Source organism: Rhinatrema bivittatum, chromosome 2, assembly GCF_901001135.1.
Source record: "Rhinatrema bivittatum chromosome 2, aRhiBiv1.1, whole genome shotgun sequence".
Lineage (NCBI taxonomy): Eukaryota > Metazoa > Chordata > Amphibia > Gymnophiona > Rhinatrematidae > Rhinatrema > Rhinatrema bivittatum.
This window is the reverse complement of record NC_042616.1, coordinates 822,685,076-822,709,415: the sequence shown is the minus strand read 5'-3', so window position 1 is coordinate 822,709,415 and position 24,340 is coordinate 822,685,076. Positions and strand designations below refer to the sequence as shown.

Below are 24,340 nucleotides of genomic sequence, written 5' to 3'. Positions count from 1 at the left end.
GCTTGCTGGCAAGCGCATATTTCCCGCATCTCACCCTTTCTGTTTTTGTTTAGGCAGCTCAATAAAGCTTTAGACCCTTACTGAAATCTGTTATGTCTTGGTATGGGCTGGAAATAGGAAAAGGGGGATATGGAGGGAAGAAAGCTGATTCGGCGTGGTGTGCCAGCAGCCGATGAGCTCCTGAATCTCCATATCACCCAGAGCTGGTGCAGCGTGGTGTGCCAACCGCTGCAGGGCTCAGGATTCCCTATTAAGCATCTTACAAGACATCTTTATATCTGGGCTGAGAGCAAGGTTTCAATATGGATATGAGGTTGGGTATGCACTGAATACAGCATCACAGGCAGATAATTAAGACAATTATGGTCATTATAATAGAAATCACCCTTTTGAGACCAGAAATATCAGGGAGCCAGGACCATAGCCAGTCCCATGGAGAAGTTGGTATTCTGCCTGAAAGTGGTGCATCAGCAACCATGGTTTCTATCTGCTCTATGGTATGTGTGAGGTTTGCTTTATAGTCTGATATGTACACACAGCAATGAGATCCAATTAATGTACAAACACCACCCTTTAAGGCTAAAATAGTGTCTAAGGTATAGCTGTTCTGTAATGCTACTTCTCTAATCTGAGAGACTTCTGTTGTAAGTAGTTTTAATGCATGGACTGTCTGATTAAATATGGCAGTCGTCCAGTTAGCTAGGATGTGTAAGTCTCTGTAATTCATATCATTTGGGTTATATAACTACAAAAGGTAAATCCCTCGTCCCCTCTATACTCTCTGCACCTGCTTGGGTCTCCCACTGCACATCCTGAAATCTGCCAATTGCATACATATATGTGGTATAATTATGTAAGTGTTCAGTGATTAATACAAAGGTTCAGTTACAATATGGATATTTCCCACCTGAATCCCCTTCCCATCCCCTGTATCAATAGTCCCAACAAAGAGCGGCAGTCTTTTGAATATGGCTGCTGATGTGTAGTATGGTATTATTAACTGGAGAGTTAATGAAAACACCTCTCTGTAAAGGATAATTAGTACATACTATAAGGTTAAATGGTACAGCATGCATCAGTAGTTCTCCGCTGGCATGGGTTGGCATGTGTGTGCAGATCCAACAGTCTGTTCGATTCAACAGGTGTGAAAAGTTCTGTGCATCGAGGATGTACATGTTGTCCTGTCAGAGTCCTTGTTCTGAAATCACCATAGCTGGAGAAATAAGGCAAAGGAGGAGGGTGCAGAACACAATTGTTAATGAGTTGGCATTCAGGCAAGAAAAGACGGCTAATAAGTTCTCTGGAGTTTTCTCAAGGCCTTGCTGTTCCAAGAGTTGTGCAGATTGGTTGGATAGGGCCTTGATCTGTCCCCAGGTCATGTGGTGCTGCTTTTTGCGAGGAGTCCGGTCTCTGTCCTTCTGAGGGCTGTGGAGGCTCAGGGAGAAGTTGGTGATCGGGTCCTGTAGACCTGGACACCTTTCCATTTTTCCACGGCTTGATATACCGGCTTGGAACCCCAAAGAGGACCTGTGGAAGCAAGCAGAGAAACATATCCTCGTCCCTATGTTAAGGGAACGGGACCGTACCAGACATTAAATATTCTATACAAAACTGATGGCTGTGGGTGACTAACCCTAGTCCCATAATGATTACTCATGGCTGTGGTCTTAAATTTGATATGTTTAGATGATTTGTTCAGCCAGTCCTGTTTAGGGGAAAATCCAGGGGCAATCATTCCCTCCTTTTTGTTTTTGTTTTGTCAAGAGCTCTTAAGGGTAAGATTGGCTCTCTCCACAATGGCTTGCCCTGTGGTGTTGTAGGGGATGCCAAATACGTATTTAATGTTCAATTATTGACAAAATTCATGCAAAGGAATGGCTGCAGTAAGCAGAGCCATTATTAGTTTTCAGAACAGAGGGTAACCCCATTATCAAGAAAGTTTTTATGCAGTGATCAATTTTCATTCAGTGAAATATCATAAATGTAAATTAATCATTTAAAGGAAAAGTCATTTGCAGTAAGCTGAATCACAAATGACAAGTATATCAGACATTACATTAAACATATGTTACACAAGACTGACACATATTCATTTTCATTCATCCTGCAAATATTCATTTACACAAAACTGACACATATTCATCCATCCTGCAAATGTTCATTCATAGTCTTTTTGACATCAAGACAGACAACAGATAACCCATAATATGAGCTAAAAATCTTACCAAAAAGGTATCAAAAACAAAAATAGATCAAGGATCAAAAATCAAAAGTCAAAAGGTGTTTAGAAAAATGTTAAAATAAGCTGCAAAGTGTTCATCTTCACATCTCCTCATGGCAGGAAGGCTGTCAATCTGGAAAACACCAAAAACTGGCACACAGCAAAAATTTTTCTAAGGTAAGGATTAAAGTGAAATTCTTACTTTAACCTTGGATAAATCAATTCTACTATTCAATTTAACAAAATCAGTTTGGATATGCAAGAAAAGGCTTGGGAGGGATTGCTTTAGATGTAGCAACCTCTGTCAGTAAAAATTTTTAGGTTCAGAATTCTGTAAAAATTTGTGAAAAAGAAAATAAAACTGAAGTTTAAGACATGAAGACCGCAGATCTGAAAAATAAAAACTAGTATACAACAGAATTATTAAAACAATAATATAATATAACTTGTAGAATAACATAGCGCCTCCTAGTGGAGACACCATCATTACTTTATAGATTGCAACTATTGTTCCAGGTTGCAATCAATAATACTCTGAGCTTACTTTCAATGTGGAATATCAGAATAGAATTTCTTCATATAATTATTAGAATAGGAAATTAAACACGCTGTTCGCTCAGCTCTGTCTGCTGCATGCTAAAGTGACTGTAACTACTATTAAATGTCCTTGTCAGTAACCTCAGAAAGAAGTTTGAAAGTATTAAAAAGATTAATAACAGAAAGACAGAGGTAGGAATGCATTGAAGGTTGAGGGAAAAGATTTGGATCAGCAGGAGATCTGATCTGTCTGAGTTATAACATATAGAAACTAGGGAGAGAAACTGCAGGACTAAGTCCAGTTTTTTTCTTTTCAAAAGTTCTCCCTCCCCCCCCATGAATGGCTACCAAGAGTTAGTAAGAGGGGGAGGAACAGGGTTTCTCAAAAGAAAAGAAACAACGCAGAGAACTCCACCCAACGAATTAATCCTTCAGTCAACAGGAACTGAAAGATAGCATTGTTTAACAATTTAGATTGCATCATCCAGAGACAATGGCTGGCAAGGACTTGCTGATTTCTTGCAGACAGATTCTATCTTTCTCCTATAGGGAAAATTACAATAAGAATACAAGTTCTGTGCACTGGCAATTCAAGCTATAAAATTAAATCTCAGAGAAATGGAGTCATTTTAAATGTGAGCCAACTTAACTTTGAAAAAGGGAAATTTTCACATGTAATTTATACAGTATATGGTTCAAGTTTCAGTACAGTTTTAACATAAGGCTCTGCATACACTTTCTGTGGGGGAAATACTCTCAAAGTATGCAGATTTTTTGTAACTGAATATCAAAGATTAACAGAAACCACTTCTTCCAAGTCTGCTGTGTCTGCTCAATTACTTTGTTTAATCTGGTCTGCAATAGGTCATTGAAGTGTCTAATTAAATCATTTTTTTCATATTGATATTTTCTTTGCTTGTAACGCAGGATTGCAGCTGCCTGGCCCAAGGTCTTATACGCTGATTTCTTTGAAGACCTGGGGGTATAGCCACTGCTCATGGCACTCCGGGCGGCACTCAACTCTATTGCTGCCACACCTAGTTCTTTAATCCCTTTTGTAATGGGAAAGGCTTGAATCCCTTTCAATAATTCCTCCCTTGTGAGATTTCCATGTTCTAGGTGAAATCCCATGCTGACCGCGGCACATAAATTGCTACCGGGAGCAGCGGTTTGAGATGGTAATTTACTTGGACAAATTGGTGATGCAGAATCAATGACTTTCTCAGGCAATGGCAAATGAGGGTACAGGGAGTTGGTGATTGGTGGGGGAAGGGCTTGCAGGCAAGATGGAGGGAGGCAAGCTTCTATGATTTCAGTGTCTTTAGTTTTCTCTAAGGTGGACACAGAGGAAGCCACAGGAGCCATGATAGGGGACAGTGCCTTGTGAGTGTGTGTCCCCAGATGTTCTATTTCATATTCTGTCCCCCCTAGTTCATGGGTCTTTTCTGTGATGAGAAAGGCTTGAAGTCCTTCTAATAATTATTTTTCTGTAAGGCTTTCTTTTTGCTGTTTCTGCTGACATTCAATGCTAATCACCCCACCCAGGCCAGGTTGTGGTTCAATTGTGCTCAAGGACTGCTTTTCTAAAGAAGGCGGAGAAGTGTGAATGGGCTTGGGTGTGGGTATGGAGAGCTGATACAAAGAATTTGCTGTCTCTGAGGGAGATGGGGGAAGGGTATTCTGATTGAGTCTGCCTGCTTCTAAAAGCACATGGTTTGAAAATGCTGTCTTGAAACTTTTTTTTCCTATGTGTTCTATGGCATCTGTACATTTTTGCCAGATTAATAATTGCTTTATGGGAGCTCTGGGAGCCATATGAAGACTATTGCCTATTAAAATCCAGTCCTGGATATTCAGAGTTCCAGCCTCTATTGAATACCAAGGGCAACGGCAAGCTATTTCACTTATTAATTTTTCTAAGTCCCCCAGGCTGACTTGTGCTTTTTTCCTTCTGGTGATGAAATAATGATTCTTGATGATTTTCTGCAGCTCTCTGGCATGTAGCCTTTGCTGTACAGATAAATCACTTCCCATGCTCACGAATGTGGGGAACAAACTTGCTGAAAAATATTTAAAAAATACTAAAAAGTACTTTAAAAATACTTACGATTGCAAATCTGTTGAACGGTACGTACCTAAGCTATGTCCAGCCGAATGAGCAGAGAGTTTATCATCACGTCGGGGTCACCAGATGTAGAGATAATGAAGGCACATAATGAAGACACATCAGGCAGCTTTCATGGCAGGCAGGGAAAAGAGACCTGAGCACACCTCAGAGTCCTCTTTTATTGTACATTCATACAAAGGCAGATGATGTGTCATTATATGATTGGCTACTTTCCACATAGCAACAGACGTATCACCACACTATTGGCTTGGCTCAGGGGGTGTGCACGGATCATTTCATTGGCTGCTGAATTCTATACCTCTTGCCTTTGTCCTGCCTCTGACTAGGGAACACCCAGCCCTTATTTCAGGCAATCAGGATTAATTATAAGCTAGAGAAATACATGACAGTCAGGTATCCTTTCCTAGGCAGAGAGGCTTAAGCACAAGTGATGCTTTTATTCAGTGCAAGGCCAGGGAGAAGGGAAGATAGTGTAAAACCCTGACATGGCTTGCTGGCAAGCGCATATTTCCCACACTGCCTCTCTCCTGTTCCTTCCCAGGCAGCTCTGATTAGGAGATCCCAATGTCTGCTCCTCATCAAACTGCTCCCTGCCTGTGAGAAGGAGGAAGGAGGATCCTCTTTCATTGCATGGAGTTTCTTTGCTCTATAAACAGGCAGTTGTGTGATTGCACTGAGCTGAGTGTGGAATATCCTAAAGTGTATAACAGCTGCTCATGATCTGTAGGGTGGAGATAGAAATAATCTCTGTCTTGTTTCTCCTCTAGGATGTGAAGGAAACCCTCAGCAGGTACAAGTTACTTTCTCATCTTTTCTATGTGGTTGGAAATTTATATTTTTGGTGATGGAGTTTGGAGGGGATAGAGGGGTAACAAAGGATCTTACTGATTGGTGAACTGGAGGGAGAAGTGGGATTTGGTTTGGACAAGTTCTTGGAGGAAACGTCCATAAACCATTATTAAGGTGGAGCTGTAGGAATCCCCTTCTCACTGGGATGAGCAGCTTGGAATCTCTCTACCCCTTGGGATCCTCCCAGGTACTTGATGGACCTTTGGTCTGACCCATAATGGCAAAGTCTTATGTTTTTGTAGAACCAGCACCAATGCAGGCCCTGATCCCCTTCCCACTTGGGTAATGGCTCAGGCTGTGTAACCCAGAACCCAAACAGGGGAACAACTCCAGATAAGCACCCCTACTCTCTTTAACTCTTATCCAGAATGCCAGAGCTAGAATTAATGCAGCCGCTTTTATAAGCAGCAGGGGGGCGGCTATTCCAGCAACCTCAGTGGAGGAGCTGTTCTGAATAGTTCACTCCTCCCTCCACTAACTTTCCCATCCTAGCTCACAGGGTTGAAGACCAGGGCATCATCAGGATGATCCCATCTGCTCCATCTCTATCCCCTGGGGTTGAACACCTCCCAGAATAATCCCAGTGACTCTCTTACCTGTAGTTATATCTCATTCTCTCCACCTGTCCCATGTCCATCTCCTGGGGTTGAACATCCCCAGAATAATCCCAGTGACTCTCTTACCTGTAGTTATATCTCATTCTCTCCACCTGTCCCATCTCTATCTCCTGGGGTTGAACATCTCCCAGAATAATCCCAGTGACTCTCTTACCTGTAGTTATATCTCATTCTCCCCACCTGTCCCATCTCTATCTCCTGGGGGTGAACATCTCCCAGAATAATCCCAGTGACTCTCTTACCTGTCGTTATATCTCATTCTCCCCACCTGTCCCATCTCTATCTCCTGGGGGTGAACATCTCCCAGAATAATCCCAGTGACTCTCTTACCTGTAGTTATATCTCATTCTCTCCACCTGCCCCATTTCTATCTCCTTGGGTTGAACATCTCCCAGAATAATCCCAGTGCCTCTCTTACCTGTAGTTATATCTCATTCTCTCCACCTGTCCCATCTCTATCCCCTGGGGTTGAACATCTCCCAGAATAATCCCAGTGCCTCTCTTACCTGTAGTTATATATCTCATTCCCTCCACCTGTCCCATGTCTATTTGTGGGGTTGAACATCTCCCAGAATAATCCCAGTGACTCTCTTACCTGTAGGTGTCAGTACACAGAGTTTCCAGAACCAGAGGCTGTTTCTACTGACCTGAGATTGGATTTGCCACTGAGATACTCTCAGCAATTGAAGAAAGTGATCACAAGCTTTGGAGGTAGAAGAATCTCTCTCTTTTGCTTTTGCTTTATTTGTTTGCATTAAATCATTAGCAGTCAGAATGTGGAGTTTCTCAGATGCAGATCTGCAATCTGTCTGTACAGATGAGAGATTGCTCCTCTCTTCCCCTTCCTCAGTTTGTGGTCCTGATCCCGTTCTTTCCTGTCTTTCCCAATCTCTTATTTATTCTCTCTCTTACCTTTGCCAAAATCTCAAATTGCAAAGCCTGCCCTATGCAACACATTTTAGATGTAAATCTCTGAGATCTCTCAGTATATTCTACAGAGGGACTTGTGGAGGAAGAGAAGGCAGAGAAGGGGATATGATTGGGATTTATAAATCATGAGTGGGGTGGAACGGGTAAATAGGGAACGGTTATTTACCCTCTCAGTAACAATAGGACTAGGGGGCATCCCATGATAGTAGCAAGCGGCAGATTTAATTCCAATCATAGGAAGTATTTTCCACTCGCAGCACAATCAAGCGATGGAATCTGTTGCAGGAGGACGTGGTTAAGGGACGTAGCATGGGGGATTCAGAAGAGGATTGGAGAAGTCCCTGAAGGAAAAGTCCATAAAGAGTTATTAGCCAGGTGGACTCGGGAAAGCCGGCGCTTATCCCTGGGAGTGAGATACAAGAAATGGATCAACTATTGGGGGTCTGCCGGGTACTCGTCCCCAGACTGGCACTGTCAGACAGGATGCTGGGCTCGATGGACCTCGTCTGACCCAGCAGGACACTTCTTATGTTCTTATGGAAATAATAAATATCATTTACACCCTCCTACTCTCAGTTATGTATAAGATGAAGGGAATTTGATTTTGTTATAAGAAATATATAGAAGTGTACAGGTCAATATTCAAAATCTGAGCCGTGCAAACCTCCTAACCCCCACCACGCCCCCTCCCATAGAATAAAATGTGCCAGGGGGATCTCAGATCCTTGCAGCCCCTCTCCCCACCCCCTCTCACAAAACCCTCCCCTACCCCCGGGGCAGCAGAAACCCTGCTGGGAGTGAGGGAACCTCTTATATGCTTACGGTGCTTCCAGGACTTTTCTGCTACGACGAGCGCTGGAAGCGTAAGCAGCCCTCAGATTTAGGGAAGTAAATTCAGAGAAACGTTTATCCCACTAATCATACAGCACAAGTTATCCCGCTAACTTTACATGCTAAAATGTCCAGTAACCTGCCTACTGAATATGACCCCCATGTAATATTTAACTTTATATACAGATAAGTCATCACTTTACTGTGAATATTGTGTTTTACCAACAGAGAGAGCAGCTCAGTCCATCTGTCACCCACTTCCTACTGAATATGACCCCATGTAATATTTAACTTTATATACAGATAAGTCATCACTTTACTGTGAATATTGTGTTTTACCAACAGAGAGAGCAGCTCAGTCCATCTATCACTCACTTCCTACCCAATATGCCCCTCATGTAATATTTAACTTTATATACAGATAAGTCATCACTTTACTGTGAATATTGTGTTTTACCAACAGAGAGAGCAGCTCAGTCCATCTATCACTCACTTCCTACCCAATATGCCCCTCATGTAATATTTAACTTTATATACAGATAAGTCCTCACTTTACTGTGAATATTGTGTTTTACCATCAGAGAGAGCAGCTCAGGTCATCTGTCACTCACTTCCTACTGAATATGACCCCCTTGTAATATTTAACTTTATATACAGATAAGTCCTCACTTTACTGTGAATATTGTGTTTTACAGAGAGAGCAGCTCAGTCCATGTGTCACCCACTTCCTTCTGAATATGACCCCCATGTAATATTTCACTTTATATACAGATAAGTCCTCACTTTACTGTGAATATTGTGTTTTACCAACAGAGAGAGCAGCTCAGTCCATCTGTCACTCACTTCCTACCCAATATGCCCCTCATGTAATATTTAACTTTATATACAGATAAGTCATCACTTTACTGTGAATATTGTGTTTTACCATCAGAGAGAGCAGCTCAGTCCATCTGTCACTCACTTCCTACTGAATATGACCCCCTTGTAATATTTAACTTTATATACAGATAAGTCCTCACTTTACTGTGAATATTGTGTTTTACCATCAGAGAGAGCAGCTCAGTCCATCTGTCACTCACTTCCTACTGAATATGACCCCCTTGTAATATTTAACTTTATATACAGATAAGTCATCACTTTACTGTGAATATTGTGTTTTACCATCAGAGAGAGCAGCTCAGTCCATCTGTCACTCACTTCCTGCTGAATATGACCCCTATGTAATATTTAACTTTATATACAGATAAGTCATCACTTTACTGTGAATATTGTGTTTTACCAACGAGAGAGCAGCTCAGTCCATCTGTCACTCACTTCCTACCCAATATGCCCCTCATGTAATATTTAACTTTATATACAGATAAGTCCTCACTTTACTGTGAATATTGTGTTTTACCATCAGAGAGAGCAACTCAGGTCATCTGTCACTCACTTCCTACTGAATATGACCCCCTTGTAATATTTAACTTTATATACAGATAAGTCCTCACTTTACTGTGAATATTGTGTTTTACAGAGAGAGCAGCTCAGTCCATGTGTCACCCACTTCCTTCTGAATATGACCCCCATGTAATATTTCACTTTATATACAGATAAGTCCTCACTTTACTGTGAATATTGTGTTTTACCAACAGAGAGAGCAGCTCAGTCCATCTGTCACTCACTTCCTTCTGAATATGACCCCCATGTAATATTTAACTTTATATACAGATAAGTCATCACTTTACTGTGAATATTGTGTTTTACCAACAGAGAGAGCAGCTCAGTCCATCTGTCACTCACTTCCTACTGAATATGACCCCCTTGTAATATTTAACTTTATATACAGATAAGTCCTCACTTTACTGTGAATATTGTGTTTTACAGAGAGAGCAGCTCAGTCCATGTGTCACCCACTTCCTTCTGAATATGACCCCCATGTAATATTTCACTTTATATACAGATAAGTCCTCACTTTACTGTGAATATTGTGTTTTACCAACAGAGAGAGCAGCTCAGTCCATCTGTCACTCACTTCCTTCTGAATATGACCCCCATGTAATATTTAACTTTATATACAGATAAGTCATCACTTTACTGTGAATATTGTGTTTTACCAACAGAGAGAGCAGCTCAGTCCATCTGTCACTCACTTCCTACTGAATATGACCCCCATGTAATATTTAACTTTATATAGAGATAAGTCATCACTTTACTGTGAATATTGTGTTTTACCAACAGAGAGAGCAGCTCAGTCCATCTGTCACTCACTTCCTACTGAATATGACCCCCATATAATATTTAACTTTATATACAGATAAGTCATCACTTTACTGTGAATATTGTGTTTTACCAACGAGAGAGCAGCTCAGTCCATCTGTCACTCACTTCCTACTGAATATGACCCCCATGTAATATTTAACTTTATATACAGATAAGTCCTCACTTCACTGTGAATATTGTGTTTTACCAACAGAGAGAGCAGCTCAGTCCATCTGTCACTAACTTCCTACTGAATATGACCCCATGTAATATTTAACTTTATATACAGATAAATCATCACTTTACTGTGAATATTGTGTTTTACCAACAGAGAGAGCAGCTCAGTCCATCTGTCACTCACTTCCTACTGAATATGACCCCCATGTAATATTTAACTTTATATACAGATAAGTCCTCACTTCACTGTGAATATTGTGTTTTACCAACAGAGAGAGCAGCTCAGTCCATCTGTCACTAACTTCCTACTGAATATGACCCCATGTAATATTTAACTTTATACACAGATAAATCATCACTTTACTGTGAATATTGTGTTTTACCAACAGAGAGAGCAGCTCAGTCCATCTGTCACTCACTTCCTACTGAATATGACCCCCATGTAATATTTAACTTTATATACAGATAAGTCCTCACTTTACTGTGAATATTGTGCTTTACCACCAGAGAGAGCAGCTCAGACCATCTGTCACTCACTTCCTACTGAATATGACCCCCATGTAATATTTAACTTTATATACAGATAAGTCCTCACTTTATTGTGAATATTGTGTTTTACCAACAGAGGGAGCAGCTCAGTCCATCTGTCACTCACTTCCTACTGAATATGACCCCCATGTAATATTTAACTTTATATACAGATAAGTCCTCACTTTACTGTGCATATTGTGCTTTACCAACAGAGAGAGCAGCTCGGTCCATCTGTCACTCACTTCCTACTGAATATGACCCCCATGTAATATTTAACTTTATATACAGATAAGTCCTCACTTTACTGTGAATATTATGTTTTACTAACTGAGAGAGCAGCTCGGTCCATCTGTCACTCACTTCCTACTGAATATGACCCCCATGTAATATTTAACTTTATATACAGATAAGTCCTCACTTTACTGTGAATATTGTGTTTTACCAACAGAGAGAGCAGCTCAGTCCATCTGTCACTCACTTCCTTCTGAATATGACCCCCATGTAATATTTAACTTTATATACAGATAAGTCATCACTTTACTGTGAATATTGTGTTTTACCAACAGAGAGAGCAGCTCAGTCCATCTGTCACTCACTTCCTACTGAATATGACCCCCATGTAATATTTAACTTTATATAGAGATAAGTCATCACTTTACTGTGAATATTGTGTTTTACCAACAGAGACAGCAGCTCAGTCCATCTGTCACTCACTTCCTACTGAATATGACCCCCATGTAATATTTAACTTTATATACAGATAAGTCATCACTTTACTGTGAATATTGTGTTTTACCAACAGAGAGAGCAGCTCAGTCCATCTGTCACTCACTTCCTACTGAATATGACCCCCATGTAATATTTAACTTTATATACAGATAAGTCATCACTTTACTGTGAATATTGTGTTTTACCAACAGAGACAGCAGCTCAGTCCATCTGTCACTCACTTCCTACTGAATATGACCCCCATGTAATATTTAACTTTATATACAGATAAGTCATCACTTTACTGTGAATATTGTGTTTTACCAACGAGAGAGCAGCTCGGTCCATCTGTCACTCACTTCCTACTGAATATGACCCCCATGTAATATTTAACTTTATATACAGATAAGTCCTCACTTTACTGTTTATATTGTGTTTTACCAACAGAGAGAGGAGCTCAGTCCATCTGTCACTCACTTCCTACTGAATATGACCCCATGTAATATTTAACTTTATATACAGATAAGTCATCACTTTACTGTGAATATTGTGTTTTACCAACAGAGAGAGCAGCTCAGTCCATCTGTCACTCACTTCCTACTGAATATGACCCCCATGTAATATTTAACTTTATATACAGATAAGTCCTCAATTCACTGTGAATATTGTGTTTTACCAACAGAGAGAGCAGCTCAGTCCATCTGTCACTAACTTCCTACTGAATATGACCCCATGTAATATTTAACTTTATATACAGATAAGTCATCACTTTACTGTGAATATTATGTTTTACTAACTGAGAGAGCAGCTCAGTCCATCTGTCACTCACTTCCTACTGAATATGACCCCCATGGAATATTTAACTTTATATACAGATAAGTCCTCAATTCACTGTGAATATTGTGTTTTACCAACAGAGAGAGCAGCTCAGTCCATCTGTCACTAACTTCCTACTGAATATGACCCCATGTAATATTTAATTTTATATACAGATAAGTCCTCACTTTACTGTGAATATTGTGTTTTACTAACTGAGAGAGCAGCTCAGTCCTTCTGTCACTCAGTTCCTCTCACTCCCCCTGTGATCTTTCCATGATCGCCCCCAACCCCCTTCCTCCTCGGCAGGTACATCTCCACTCACTGCTTGCATCTTTAGCACCCTCCCCCCAGGAACATCTCCACTCGCTGCATGCATCTTTAGCGCCCTCCCCCCGGGAACATCTCCACTCACTGAGTAAATCTTTAGCACCATCCCCCTGGGAACGTCTCCACTGACTGCATGCACCTTTAGCACCCTCCCCGAGGAACATCTCCACTCACTGCATTCATCTTTAGCACCCTCCCCCCGGGAACATCTCCACTCACTGAGTAAATCTTTAGCACCATCCCCCTGGGAACGTCTCCACTGACTGCATGCACCTTTAGCACCCTCCCCGAGGAACATCTCCACTCACTGCATTCATCTTTAGCACCCTCCCCCCGGGAACATCTCCACTCACTGCATTCATCTTTAGCACCCTCCCCCTGGAACATCTCCACTCACTGCCTGCATCTTTAGCACCCTCCCCCCAGGAACATCTCCACTCACTGCATTCATCTTTAGCACCCTCCCCCTGGAACATCTCCACTCACTGCATTCATCTTTAGCACCCTCCCCCTGGAACATCTCCACTCACTGCCTGCATCTTTAGCACCCTCCCCCCAGGAACATCTCCACTCACTGCATTCATCTTTAGCACCCTCCCCCCAGGAACATCTCCACTCACTGCATGGATCTTTAGCACTCTCCCCCAGGGAACATCTCCACTCACTGCAAGTATCTTTAGCACCCTCCTCCCGGGAACATCTCCACTCACTGCATGCATCTATATCACCCTCCTCCCGGGAACATCTCCACCCACTACATGCATCTTTAGCACCCTCCCCCCGGGAACATCCCCACTCACTGCATGCACCTTTAGCACCCTCCCCCCAGGAACATTTCCACTCACTGCATGCATCTTTAGCCCCCTCCCCAGGGAACATCTCCACTCACTGCAAGTATCTTTAGCACCCTTTCCCTAAGAGCATCTCCACTCACTGAGTGCATCTTTAGCCCCCTCCCCCCGATAACATCCCCAATCACTGCATGCACCTTTAGCACTCTCGCCCTGGGAACATCTCCACTCACTGCATGCATCTTTAGCAGCCTACCCCCGGAAACATCTTCACTCACAGCAGGCATCTTTAGCATCCTCTACCCAAGGGAACATCTCTGCTCACTGCATGCATCTTTAGCAACCTACCCCCAGGAACATCTTCACTCACTGCATGCATCTTTAGTAACCTACCCCCGGGAACATCTCCACTCACTGCATGCATCTTTAGCACCCTCGCCAGGGAACATCTCCACTCACTGCATGCATCTTTAGCACACACACACCCCCGGGAACATCTCCACTCACTGCATGCAGCCCCCCCCCCAGGAACATCTCCACTCACTGCTTGCATCTTTAGCACCCTCCCCCTGGAAACATCTCCACTCACTGCATGCATCTTTAGCACCCTCCCCCAGGGAACATCTCCACTCACTGCATGCATCTTTAGCACACACACACCCCCGGGAACATCTCCACTCACTGCATGCATCTATAGCCCCCCCCCCCCCCCCCAGGAACATCTCCACTCACTGCATGCATGTTTAGCACCATCCCCGTGGGAACATCTCCACTCACTGCATGCATCTTTAGCACTCTCCCCCAGGGAACATCTCCACTCACTGCATGCATCTTTAGCACCCTCCCCCCGGGAACATCTCCACTCACTGCATGCATCTTTAGCACCCTCCCCCTGGTAACCTCTCCACTCACTGCATGCATCTTTAGCACCCTCCCCCGGGGAACATCTCCACTCACTGCATGCATCTTTAGCACCCTCCCCCTGGGAATGCTTCCAGTCAATGTGTGCTACTTTAATACCCACACCCTGGGAACACCTTCACTCAACAGGTGCACCTTTAACATCCCTGGAAACCTCTCCACTCAGCCCTTGTTCCTTCAGCCACATTGAGGGGACACAATTAATGCTTTTTACCACTAGAAATGTCTTTGATAATTACCCTGAGAAGTCCCAGCAATGTTATCCTGATTGTATCCTCAGCATCAGCCTTAGAACAGGAGACAAAATGCAGAATCACTTCCTGGCTCAGAAATCAATAAAATCCCAAAGAGGAACCTCTGACAATTCTGAATTATCTGTCAAATAGCAATAAGAAGACAGCGTGAATTTGTCTGGGATTTCTGTTACACGTCTGATGCACATAAAAACAGAGAATTATCATTTGTATAAATATCTGTTTATGATTCTATTCTAGCGCATATAAAATGCCAAGTTCTTTCTTTATAACAGAGGAAATGTCTCAAGTTCTCTGATGGACGTTTTATAACCTGGAAGCTCTAACATTTCTCTATTTCTTACTGTTTCTTCCCGCCCTGCAGGACTGGGTAAGTTTTATTCACAGTCTGATAAATATATTTCTGCCTGGCACTGTATTTATTTCTCTTCTCTGACCTCTGATCCGTGTTTCTCTTTGTTTTAATTCAGAGTGGTGGATGGGATGTGGCAGATATGCAGGTAACTGCCTCTGATATAACTAATTATACAAATGATCCAGTCTATGAATGAGAGCTGCTACAGAGTCTCCTCCAGCCTCAGCCTTCCCCTTCCTTTCCCCCCTCTCAGCTGTGAATCTGCTGCCCCTACAGCCTCCTGAGCTCCCCTGGCTCTTCCTTCATCACTATCACCGTCCCTCCATTCCCTGCCCCTCACCCACCTTCTGTCTGAAATCATCCTCCCTCTCCTCCCCCTCCACCTCTGCATCCCCTAGCCCTCCCCCCTTTCCCCTCTCAGCTGTGAAGCTGTAACCATCTCTAAAAGTCAGAAAGGAGGCCCAGACAACTGATCCGTAAAGATAGACTTTTATTGCCAGCAAGATGCAGCTAAGACAAAGGCTCAGTACAACTGCCTGCCCCTCCCCTTCAGGAGCAGACTCTTATGCACTTTACAGTTCTTATCTTTTACACATGCGTTCTAAGCATTGCTGAGCAAGCATATTCCGGCTGAAGGGGCTACTGACCCCCTCCCTAGACACCCTGGAACCTTCGTGAAACTTCTCCCATGTTCTGCAGGAGAGGCTGCTGGGACTTGCAGTTCTGGAAAGGAATTCGCGAGTCTGCAGTAATACAGCCCTTCACATAATACATCCATTGTTCTAATCTAGGTTACAGCAGTGAAAGCTTATCAGAGAATAAGAACAGCGAAGCCAAAAAATGAAAATGTGCAATGTGCTGACAGAGAGTTTCTCAATGTCCTAATTACAGCTGTATTGCAGACTGTAAGTAAACCCGTCATGAAGCAGGGAATTCTGGTACATGAAGTCCTGTTTGGCAGGAGTTTCAGGTTGTCCTTTGTCAGGTTGAAGCCTTCAGACCCCTTCATTCCCCCCTTTGATACTTATCATTCTTTATGAAAAGTATCACACCATCACAACGCAGCTGTGGAGCTAAAAGAAACAGAAACAAGAAAAATTAGCAATTTGAGTTCTCAGAGGGCCCTAATTTCCCAAACAGTCCGATGGTTTCTTCACGGGTTTGAGACGGATGGGCCCTATTGGCTCCACCCCCCTTTGTAGCCCGAACTTGTCATGTATGGGAAGATGGCCCAGGATAAAACATGAGGATGGTTAAACAGGTTCTATAGGCTCAGAGGAATACATGTACAGTGACAGGAGCTGCGTGGCTGTTTTGCTTTCAGCAATGTCCTTCATCACCCGACGAAGGCGGTTTGAGCAAGAAAGGAATAATTCAGGGTCCTAAAAGACAAAACAGAATTAAACTGGCTGGGATAACAAACAAGCTCTTAAATCCACCGATCATGGAAAACAAACCACGGAATCCATTGGTCCAGTCCCAAGCACTATTCCACTGCTGGTCAGGGACGTGAGCCATCTTGACCATGCGATCAGTGATGTCTTGGATAAACTTGTTTTGGTCATCTACCTATAAACAACAATTGGAGAGGTTAAATGTTCCACAAACCCTCCTTCCTGGGCCAGAGGGTAATCTAAAACCAATCTATTCTGGTACACTGCAGTCATAATTTTGGTATTTTGTTTTGCCCAGAGTTTAAGAGCGAAAGCAGTCGTTGGTGATGAGCTCCAGGACTGCCTGAAGCCTGATGATTCAATACAATTAATACTGCTTGGAAGGGTTCCCGAGTTGCCCCTTTTTGCTGCTTCATCTGCTCTCTGATTTCCTTGACAATAGGGTTTGATTTCCTGGTGTGTGCTTTGCAATGCATTACAGCCACCTTGCGAGGTAGCCAAACTGCGTCTAGTAATTCACGTACTTCTGATGCATTGTTCAATTGTTTTCCCTCTATAATGCTCCATGCACTTGAATTGTAAGGAAGGCATATTTAGAGTCTGTATAGATATTTACAGTTTGTCCTTCTGCCAACTGCAGAGCTCGAGTAAGGGCAATTAGTTCAGCTTTTTGTGCAGACGTTCCTGGGGGAAGAGGTTGAGCCTCAATGATTTCATCTTCGGATACAACAGCAGAACGTATCTCATGAATGATTTGGCTGCTCCCATCAGTGAATAAAGTCCAAGCTCCTTGCCAGGATTGATCCCTCAGGTCTGGTCTACTGGAATGTATTGTAGTCATGACTTCTTCACAGTCATGGGCAACTGGTTCAGCTGCCGGCATAAGAGTGGCCGGGTTCAAGTTTTTGCTGTCCTGTATTTGAATTTCAGGTGTTTCACACAGTAAGGCTTAATACTTGACGAGACGTGAATTAGTCATCCATTTTGGTCCATGAGTCTCTAGTAGTCCTTGAATAGTATGAGGAGTTGTTACTTGTAAAGTCTGTCCAAATGTTAGCTTAACAGCTTCGGGTATCAGTAAGCATGCAGCAGCAATGCTTTGAAGGCAACCAGGCCATCCTTTTGCAACATTGTCCATTCCTTTCTTTTCATCGATGAACAGATGAAATGGTTTCATCACATCCGGTAATCCTAGCGCAGGGGGTGCGACCAAGGCTTCTTTTAGTTGATGCAATTTTGCTAGTTCGTGTCCTTCCCACTGGAAGGGATGAGATTCCGATTATTTTCCTCGTAGTTTATCATATAATGGTTGGGCTAAAATTGCATAGTTTGCAATCCAAAGTCTACAGAATCCTGCGGCTCCTAGGAATGCTCGAAGCTCCTTCTTACAAGTGGGTACAGGTTGATCTCTTATAGAACTAGTACGGGAGATTCCAAGACGACGAGTGCCTTCACGGATTTGGAAGCCCAAGTATTCTACTTCCAATTCACAAATTTGCGCTTTCTTTTTACTTGCACGGTACCCTTTGGAGTACAACGTCTTTAACAAGTGGAGGGTGGCTACTGCACATTCAAGATACGTTTCTCGAAACAGAAGGTCATCCACATATTGTATTACTGGCCCATACATAACTTGATACATCTTCAAGTCTTTTGCCAGTTGTTCACCAAACAACGTAGGTGAATGCTTGAACCCTTGAGGCAAGCGAGTCCATGTGTACTGCTGCTTTACTCCAGTGTGTGCATTTTCCCATGTGAAGGCATAAATCTTCTGACATTCCTCCGCTACCGGAACGGAGAAGAAAGCATCTTTGAGATCAATAACACTGTACCACTTGGAACTAGAAGAAACTTGAGCCAGGATTGAATACGGATTTGGCACAAGTGCTACCAAATCTGCCACTTGAGTATTCACTTTCCTCAAATCCTGCACAGTTCTTGCTGGGATTTGGGCCATGATGGAATACGGGTTGGGACCAGGGCCACCAGGTCCATGATCTGGCTGTTGACCTTCTGCAGGTCCTGAACTGATCTGTATTCTGTGGAATCTGGTTTCTTTCCCGGCAATAGAGGCGTGTTCCACTCAGATCTGGTTGTTTCAGGTGTTTCTGGTCCGATTACTGCATCTGGCGGCATATGGCACGGGGTATTGGGTTTGGTTAACTATTTGGGCGCCTTGCTTTAGTTCGATCCAGACTGGGGGCGTTCACGACTAATCCTCCAGGACAAATCCCGTCTCTGTCGATGATGGGGTGCCTTCTGGGTATTTGAGGAAGTAATCTCCATTTCTCCCTGAGGGGGCAGATGAGTATCACTGGATAGTCCCCGAAGGAGGCTTTAACTTCCCCTGTTGGTTGAAATCTCAATGTGGTCTGTAGTTTACACAGCTAGTCCCGTCCGATAAGGGATACCATGGTCCCGCCTACTTGTATAGTTCATTCTTTCTGCAGAGGGGCAGTGAGTACCTGACCTGAGGCACCCACTATAGAAACAGTCTCTTTCGTCGGGGGGGCCGATTGGTGCAGTCATGACAGATCGTTGGCCTCTGAGTCCAACAGGCCCCTGATTTTTGTTGTGTTCCCTCGTGGATCTCCACCAGAGGGTCAGTGGGGATTCTTCCCTCCCGATCTCTTCAGGCTGTATGCTCCTTGTCGCCTCCCCCGCCATCTGCCAGTGGGGGTTGTCCGATCTCCTTCCTCCTCGGCCCCTTTGTGTCGGTGCAGGTCCATTTTTGTCGTTAGTATTCACTGCAGGGCTCCCGTATTTCTTTTGCCATTCTTCACAGTCTCTCTTCCAATGGCCTTCATTTTTGCAGTACGCACACTGATTCTTTCCCAAGGGGGGTCTTGTTCCCCCTCCTCTTCGCGGTCTGCCACTGTCTTGGCTCCTTCCCGTCCGAGTGTCCTCGAGAGCGGTGGCTAACAGTCACTTTCTCCTTCATGTCTCTACTTGCTTCTCTCTTTTCTCTTCCACTTCTCTATTTCCACATACCTGGTCTGCTATAGCTTTTAACTGGCTGAGGCTCATGCCCTCAAAGCCTTTGGCCTTCTGCAGCTTCTTTCGGATGTCGGGTCTATTATTAAGTTCCTGGTTGCAGGGACGGGCCCTTTTCTTCTCTTCCTGATCCCTGTTCCCATACACCTCAAAATACGATGAAAAGATCACAGTCCATCTGGAAATTGAATAGGTGACCTGCGCCTGGAGGCAGATCAGTTCTGACGAGGCTGAGAAGCTGCAAAACATTGCTTCCTTCATACTTGTAAGTTTGGCATTGGGTTAATTCAATAAAGTCAACCTGGATCTGCAGGCAAGGATCCAGGGGGGCGCTTTAGGTGTGCAGGAGGGATGATCAAACCCTTGGAAGCCTTGTACCAATTACATTGCAAACACTAAGAACATATGGTAATAGCCAGAGCCCAGCCCCCACCAGTGGTAAAAGAACATAATTGCAGTATATATATATATATGTGTGTGTGTGGGGGCCACTACTTTATCATGCGGGCCGAATCATATTTGCTCTTGTTCCTAATCTTGCATAGTGGCCCCTTCTCTTGCCCACAACTTCAATAATCCTTATCTTGCGCCTGCCACTGAATCAAAATTTTTACTATTAAGTCTTTGTTTTCTCTGTGTTTTTACAAATGGCATCCTGTAATTCCCACAGTCAGAACTGCAGCTGTCTTATCTTGCCACTCGCTATGCCCTGCATATTTAACAAAGCTTTAACAAAGGTCCCATTCTTAATCATTTCTCCTCTAATTTTCCCAGAGACAGCTTCAAAATAAACTGCGTCAGCAAAAGGGAGTTCATACTTTATCATGCGTTCCAATGTAACTTTTAAATAACAGATAATATATAGGAAACAAGTAAGAACAATAATTAACATTAGAGAATATTCTTATTGTACAGGTGCCCTGCCAGAAATGAAAAAAAAAACAATAAATTGACTAACCTGTGGATGTATCGAGTGAAGGATAAGCATAGGGAGGACACTGGGATAGAAGATATGAGAAAACTGAAAACTTCTGATTAACAACGCCAGCATTGAAACGCACAGCCATTCCATAATTACATTTTTGTACTGTAATAATGAATTTGCTGCTATAAAATGTCCATCATATTATGTCTGTCAAATGACATATGCAATGGTCTGATTGTAAACTACAGATCATCTTGTGAGTAATCAAGGAAATGCAAAACACAATATCTTACTTATAATTGACACATTCGAAGTTTACCTTTTAATACAATGAATGCAGGAAACACATCTCTACTTTAATAACAAACTAAAATATCTTAACTCTCTGGATTAAGTAATGAAGGATCTTGTGCAGCATCTGTAAACCAAAAATCTCTTCCCATTAGGGTTTAAAACAATTAAAAGCAATTAAAAAAATCCCTGGTACATGTGCTAGCAATTCACAGATAGCAGTTACATACATCACAATCCTTAATTAATAATTTGAAAACCCAAACGTACCAGAGAAATGTTTTAGGGGTTAAACTGTCCCGCTGAGAAGCAGCCTCTGCCCAGCCTAACTAGTTAACCCTCCAGCTCCCAGCGCTTTGTCCATAACATTGTAATGCATTTACTACAGCAGAAACCTGACACACAAAAAAACAGATTGATTTATTTATTTATTTATTTATTTATTTATTTATTTATTTATTTAAGGTTTTTATATACCGGCAATCATGAAAACATATCTTGCTGGTTTTCATGAAACGGGAGTGCATTAAATACATCAACTCGAACTGTGGTGACCGAAGGAGCAGTTACAAATAACAAGGGTAGCAGAACTTGGAGAAGAAGGAAGAGATAGGAAAGAATAAACGGTTAAACGGTATAAATAAATTAAATGCTATGTACAAAAGGCATGATTAATGGTTGAGGGTTTTGTGGAGACCTTGGAATGTGTCCTTGACTTGTGTTATTAAATTGTGTCTTGGAAAGCTTGCTTGAATAACCAAGACAAGATTGCAAGCTCCATGCTCGCAGGCTAACTGCCACTGTTCAGTACACATATACAGATAAATAATTCACAATCACTTTTAATAAGTTTTCCTTAAGTAAAAATAGTCTGCATCACCAGAGTAGATCAAAAGAAATAATGCATTTGATCATAAAAAGAAATTTGTCTAACCGATCTACCACAATAGAAATTTTTCCTAAGGGTACCTTCAGCTGAAAATGCACTCTCTTTCACACAACAAGAAACCTATTTCCACTATTGTACACTTCACTTATAATTTCTCTTATGCGCGTGGCTTTCGGAACGGAATTCCTACTAAAACACTGCGCGGGGTGTGATCAAAGCCCCCTCGGTCCGTTCGGGGATGGACCGGTTACTCTTTTATCTATTCTTTACTTCCTCTATTGTTCCCATAATACTCGCCTGCAGGGGTCTTCCGATCGTCACGAAAGCCTTCTTCCCGGATCACCAGCCCAGAGGTCTCAGAAGAATTTCTGTGGAACGGTCCCCTCAGAAACCTGATCGCTGAACTCAGCGGTGGCCACTCACCAAGTAAGTCTGGGGGATCGCTCCGCCACCAAACCTCGGGACCCACTGGGGGCTAAAATAGCGTCCCCGGTACCTCCTGGCTGAGGCTCGCCAAATGTAACCGTCTCTAATCTCAGAAAGGAGGCCCAGACAACTGATCCGTAAAGATAGACTTTTATTGCCAGCAAGATGCAGCTAAGACAATGGCTTAGTACAACTGCATGCCCCTCCCCTTCAGGAGCAGACTCTTATGCACTTTATAGTTCTTATCTTTTACACATGCGTTCTAAGCATTGCTGAGCAAGCACATCCCGGCTGAAGGGGCTACTGACCCCCTCCCTAGACACCCTGGAACTTTCGTGAAACTTCTCCCATGTTCTGCAGGAGAGGCTGCTGGGACTTGCAGTTCTGGAAAGGAATTCACGAGTCTGCAGTAATACAGCCCTTCACATAATACATCCATTGTTCTAATCTAGGTTACAGCAGTGAAAGCTTATCAGAGAATAAGAACAGCGAAGCCAAAAAAATGAAAATGTGCAATGTGCTGACAGAGAGTTTCTCAATGTCCTAATTACAGCTGTATTGCAGACTGTAAGTAAACCCGTCATGAAGTAGGGAATTCTGGTACATGAAGTCCTGTTTGGCAGGAGTTTCAGGTTGTCCTTTGTCAGGTTGAAGCCTTCAGATCCCTTCAAAGCTGCTGCCCCTACAGCCTCCTGAGCTCCCCTGGCTCTTCCTCCATCACTATCACCGTCCCTCCATTCCCTGCCCCTCACCCACCTTCTGTCTGAAATCATCCTCCCTCTCCTCCCCCTCCACCTCTGCATCCCACAGCCCTCCCCCTTCTCAGCTGTGACTCTGCCGGCCCTGCAGCCTTCCCTCTCCTCTGCCCCTTGCTCTGTGCTGCCCCCGCTCTTTCCGCTCTCTGCGTCTCCTTCCTGCCTGTGTGGTCGGTGCAGCTTCTCCCAGTGCAGACCCCAGCGCCAGCACCGCCCCCTCCTGCTGCACAGGGCAATTACTGCACTTCCTGCCCCCGGAGCGCATACAGGAAGTGACACAGACCCCGCCCCTTATACTAAGGACTGCCCCTGGCTTTAATGGAGGGGGGTCACAGGGTGAGGGGTTCCAGGGTAGGGAAATATAAATGGGAAGAGGAGGCCAATGGGGTTGTGAGTTATAACGAAGCCCGGCAGAGAATTAGCCAATTAGAATCTCCCTGTCACTGATGACATCAGGGGAATCAGTCCAATGGGAGATAATGGAGAGCAGCCGGCCAATAGGATCGCTGGTATGATGAGCCCTGTCAGTGAGTGACAGCCAATAACAGAGCTCCTCTCATAGACTAAGGAACTGACTCAGGGAGCAGCCAATGAGGTTTAGGGGTTGGGAGAGTGAGGAGCCAATGAGAGTTAGAGCCGGGTGTACAGGGAACCAATGGGGGTTAGAGGTGTGTGAGGAGCCAATGAGGAGTGGGTGCTCATGTTTATTAATGTCTCCTCCTCTCTGCAGTGCCTGTGACTCTGGATCCTGAAACTGCGCATCCTGAGCTCCTCCTGTCTGAGGATGGGAAAAGGGTCAGAGGGGGAGAGAGAAAGCAGAGCCTCCCCCGCAGTCCCCGGAGATTTGATTCTCATTCCTGTGTGCTGGGGCGTGAGGGCTTCACCTCGGGGAGACATTACTGGGAGGTGGGGGTGGGGCTGGGGCTGGGGGGTATCTGTGAGCTGGGGGTGTGCAGAGACTCTGTGAGGAGGGAGGGGGAGATCTCACCATCACCTGAGGAGGGATACTGGGGAGTGAGGCTGTGGCCTGGAGGTAAATGCTGGGCCCTCACCTCCCCCAGGACCGAGCTCCCCCTGAGTGAGAGCCCCCGGGCAGTGGGGATTCTCCTGGACTATGAGGCAGGGGAAGTTTCATTTTACAATGCAGATAATAAATCTCATCTCTACACCTTCTCCCACACCCTCACTGGCTCTCTCCTGCCTTTCTTCTGTACTTATAAAGCAGCTCTGTGGATCCTCCCAGTGCCAGGCTGAGAGTGAGAGACCCCGGGCAGTGGGGATTCTCCTGGACTATGAGGCAGGGGAAGTTTCATTTTACAATGCAGAGAATAAATCTCATCTCTACACCTCCTCCCACACCCTCACTCCCTCTCTCCTGCCTTTCTTCTGTACTTATAAAGCAGCTCTGAGGATCCTCCCAGTGCCAGGC

General features: G+C 43.8%; 1 protein-coding gene across 1 annotated transcript in view; it reads left to right on the top strand.

Annotated features, from left to right (window-relative positions):
- LOC115085842 (E3 ubiquitin-protein ligase TRIM41-like) overlaps nt 1-23,812 on the top strand; it is a 77,667-nt gene extending 53,855 nt beyond the window's left edge. The window contains exons 5-8 of the mRNA XM_029592338.1: nt 5,654-5,676; nt 15,247-15,252; nt 15,353-15,382; nt 23,642-23,812. Coding sequence (XP_029448198.1) covers nt 5,654-5,676; nt 15,247-15,252; nt 15,353-15,382; nt 23,642-23,663 — 81 coding nt within the window. The 3' untranslated portion in view covers nt 23,664-23,812. The remainder of the gene's footprint in view (nt 1-5,653; nt 5,677-15,246; nt 15,253-15,352; nt 15,383-23,641) is intronic.
- The last annotated feature ends 528 nt before the right edge of the window (nt 23,813-24,340 follow it).